General features: G+C 46.6%; 1 protein-coding gene across 1 annotated transcript; it reads right to left on the bottom strand.

Annotated features, from left to right (window-relative positions):
- Positions 1–1,635: 1,635 nt before the first annotated feature.
- LOC115466304 (carbohydrate sulfotransferase 4-like) lies at positions 1,636–3,012 on the bottom strand. The gene has a single exon (XM_030197469.1). The coding sequence runs from the start codon at positions 2,841–2,843 to the stop codon at positions 1,737–1,739; it is 1,107 nt and encodes a 368-aa protein (XP_030053329.1). The 5' UTR covers positions 2,844–3,012; the 3' UTR covers positions 1,636–1,736.
- Positions 3,013–4,440: the final 1,428 nt, after the last annotated feature.

Raw genomic sequence — 4,440 nt, 5'->3', positions numbered from 1 at the left:
CATTCTCTCTTTCCCATAGATGCACCGGCTCTGTGGTTTATTGACTTTGGGGAGTGGGTGACCACCGCTGGTGTTGTACCCAGAAATCCAATGCTGTAAGTAGAGCTGGCGAAACCATAGCTGGTTAAGTGCAATATACAATTACGGCAGTAAAAATATTCAAACATCAATACTAAGTATGGCATGGTCTGCTACATTACAATGCCAACACAATATGTAATAAAACATTTTAATAGACAGCATAGAGTGTCAGCAAAGGTGGAACATATAGATAGATAAGACAGAGTAACAGGAGTAAGAAAATAAGGGACAAGTTAAAGAGAGTTGCAAATGAGGTCAGAAAGGTGTTTGAACATTATCTTGGCTAGAGTAGGAATGGATAAACATACCCTGCTATAATATAAGTACATAAGTAGTGCCATACTGGGAAAGACCAAAGGTCCATCTAGCCCAGCATCCTGTCACCGACAGTGGCCAATCCAGGTCAAGGGCACCTGGCACGCTCCCCAAACGTAAAAACATTCCAGACAAGTTATACCTAAAAATGCGGAATTTTTCCAAGTCCATTTAATAGCGGTCTATGGACTTGTCCTTTAGGAATCTATCTAACCCCTTTTTAAACTCCGTCAAGCTAACCGCCCGTACCACGTTCTCCGGCAACGAATTCCAGAGTCTAATTACACGTTGGGTGAAGAAACATTTTCTCCGATTCGTTTTAAATTTACCACACTGTAGCTTCAACTCATACCCTCTAGTCCTAGTATTTTTGGATAGCGTGAACAGTCGCTTCACATCCACCCGATCCATTCCACTCATTATTTTATACACTTCTATCATATCTCCCCTCAGCCGTCTCTTCTCCAAGCTGAAAAGCCCTAGCCTTCTCAGCCTCTCTTCATAGGAAAGTCGTCCCATCCCCACTATCATTTTCGTCGCCCTTCGCTGTACCTTTTCCAATTCTACTATATCTTTTTTGAGATACGGAGACCAGTACTGAACACAATACTCCAGGTGCGGTCGCACCATGGAGCGATACAACGGCATTATAACATCCGCACACCTGGACTCCATACCCTTCCTAATAACACCCAACATTCTATTCGCTTTCCTAGCCGCAGCAGCACACTGAGCAGAAGGTTTCAGCGTATCATCGACGACGACACCCAGATCCCTTTCTTGATCCGTAACTCCTAACGTGGAACCTTGCAAGACGTAGCTATAATTCGGGTTCCTCTTACCCACATGCATCACTTTGCACTTGTCAACATTGAACTTCATCTGCCACTTGCACGCCCATTCTCCCAGTCTCGCAAGGTCCTCCTGTAATCGTTCACATTCCTCCTGCGACTTGACGACCCTGAATAATTTTGTGTCATCGGCGAATTTAATTACCTCACTAGTTATTCCCATCTCTAGGTCATTTATATGTGCAGCTGGTGTCATTTACTTATTCTATTAAAGGCCTGGTTGAAGATCCAAGATTTCACTGACTCCACCCCAGAATGCTCCCCAAAATAGACTGTTTCACGTTGGATGCTAAGCAGACATTTTCAGCAGTATTAATCAGTTAATGTGAAATTTAACTGCCCAGCAGCCTTTTCTGGCTAGTTAAATTACTTTGAATATCGACCCCCATGTAAATAGTTACATCCTAAAATCAGTATTTACACATGTAAATGCCAATGATTTCCATAAAGAATTGCCATGTAGAGATTCTAAAATGGTCTCCTTAACCTTCAGGGCGAGAGAAGGTTAAGACTCATGTTCTTTTGCTCCTCCTCAGATCCAACAAGCCGATAACCAAAGGTGTTCATTGCCTGCTTACAGATTTCCTGAACCTCCTTAGCGTTTTGGAAGATCAGCTTCTGTCGCCAGTACTGTGAGATTTTCTTGGCATCCTTGGCGTACTTCAGCAAACCCTGATCCTTCTGTGCCACTTGGTGCGTGTTGTGGTAGACCCAGAACTGCATGTGAGGAGTCAACTTCAGGCCCGCATACTCAAACAGGTCAGCTGCATAGGATATGGGATCTCTTGCCAGGTCCTCGAAGCGCAGTAGAAGATAACGATCCTCCAGAGGTAAGGATGCATTGAAGATGCGCATCTGGGCCTGGCAAACTTCCTGCATTACCATGGTGGCATTGGGTATGCCCTTCTGAGACCTAGTGATGATCCTGTCATCAATTTGCAGCCCTTTCATATTTTCACGCGAAGAGAGAACAGCCCGTGGATCCCTTACCAGGTGGATGATCTTAAGATTCAGTGAGGTGTCTTCCAGCAGTGAATAGAGAGCTTTTAGATCTAGAATTCGCACTGCCTTCACTACCACATGACTGTGGGATCTGCAGGCCTCCTCGATTTTCTCAAAAGGAGACTTGGAGCAGATATGAGAGCAATGGGTCTCTTCCAGGACACCCAAGCCTGGGAGGGTGCCGCAAACTGGGGCAGAGCATAAGGCTCTGCTCTTGATCCATGAAAACAGATCTGACACAAACTTACTCCTACCCATATATGGCTTCAGCTCTGACATGTCGCAGAGAAAGATGGATTGTAGTAAGTCCCTCATGGGTCTTTGAAGGAGCTCTGGGCCCTTATTTGCTAACGACATCCACAGATGCCTGATAGGCTCCATCAGATAGAAAACCTCAGAGTTCTGGTTGAACACCTCTCCCAGAAAAGAGGACCCAGAACGCCAAGAGGAGAGGATGAGCAGGTGTGTTTTTCCCGACTTGGCTGGTGGGCCAGGGCGGATGAACCTGGAGAGCGGGTCGCTGGCATACCACAGCACCAAGCCCACGGCGAGAACCAAGAAGCACACATGGGAAGTTCTGACCCGACGGGTCATCCTGTCCTGTAAAGGAGAGGATTATGAATGAATAGGGAAGAACAATGGAGGTTTCCAGCAATGCACTGAGTGATCCAGACCTGTATCCTTTACAGACTACGCCACCTTATAGGGATCAAAGTAAGAATTATGCAAAATTGATCATGAGCTTTTGTGATCACATAGGTCTCCTCTTTAGAATCACCTTTGGATAAGTCTTAATAATGCTTCTCTCTACAGTGCCAGCAGGTGAATTAGAATTTGAAGTCAACACTTGCCAAGCTCTGGCATCCTTGTGCTGAGCATTGCTGTAATCAAGGCCAGCATTGACACTCGGGCTGACTCTCTTTCTCTCCCTGCCATTCCCTAGTACCTGCCAGGTTTCAGAAACCAGCATCCATTCAGGTTCTCTTGGGGGGGGGGGGGGGGAGAGCCAAATGTCTCTCATTGATTGCCCTCTGAGTATTTTACAGTAAGTTGTAATGCTTTTCTGAACTGTTACAGAGTGTGAAAGAAACTGCTGGGTTTCCCAGCCTCTTTTCCTTCCTCTTGTTGCTTGGGATAATGGTGCCCTCCTTCCCCCTTTTTCCCTTTCCCTCTCATTACTCACCAGGATTTTAGTAGCAGAAGCAGAATCACAATTTTTCTTTGTCCTGCACAGGTGCACTGTGATGAGGGCTCAGCCCAATCAACCACTGGTAAATCAAGAAGCCCGCCTGGATTCCCCGTAACCCTTCCATACCTGGCAGTGAAAACCTTCAAAGAACAAAATGCACCGAACAATACAAAACAAAGGGACTCTGTCACAGAACTGTTAAATGTCATATAAACATTGCTGTGGCTACCTCCTCTGCCTGTTTTATTCATTAATATATACTTTTAATTTCAGTGGAAACATACAGTGTTGTAACAATAAAGCCCAGAGGCGATGCTAGACCTGATACAGAAAGAGAAATAGAAAAACTTCCTTCTGCTTCTGTCTTCAGATGTTTTAAAGGTCAGATACCTATAGACAGTTGCTGAAATACCTCTTCTTTCTTATCCTTACAGTTTTATTCTTAAACTAGTAAAAAAAAAGGCCCGTTTCTGTTTTAAAGGAAACGGGCGCTAGCAAGGTTTTCCTAGGAGTGTGTATGTGTGAGTGAGTGTGTGTGAGAGTGACTGTGTGAGAGAGAGTGAATGTGCGAGTGTGTGTGTGTGACAGAGAGAGAGTGAGACTGGGTGCGAGTGTGTGTATAAGAATGAGAGTATGTGCCAGGGTCCACCCTCCCTCCCAGTTCCAGGGTCATCATCCTCCCCCCCGGTCTGTCTCCCAATTGCAGGGTCCCCCCTGCCTCCCAGTTGCAGGGAGGTCCCCCCTCCCTTTTTCCCATTTGCAGGGTCCCCCCTCCGTCCCTCCCTCCCTTCCTTCCTTCCTTCCTTCCTCCCTGTTTCCCCGTTGCAGGGTCCTCCCTGTTTCTCCCCCTGCCCCTTCCCCCCCCCCCCCCCTCCCTTTCCCCCCTCCCCCTCCCCTCCCTTTCCCCCCTCCCCCTCCCTCCCAGTTGCAGGGTCTGTCTGCCTCCCCCCTCCTTTTGTCCTTGACGTTTTAAGGCACTGTCTATCAACAATTTTAAAACGA

Source organism: Microcaecilia unicolor, chromosome 3 (assembly GCF_901765095.1).
Source record: "Microcaecilia unicolor chromosome 3, aMicUni1.1, whole genome shotgun sequence".
Classification (NCBI taxonomy): domain Eukaryota; kingdom Metazoa; phylum Chordata; class Amphibia; order Gymnophiona; family Siphonopidae; genus Microcaecilia; species Microcaecilia unicolor.
Note: the sequence above shows the minus strand (reverse complement) of the source record. Positions and strands in the feature narration are given on the sequence as shown.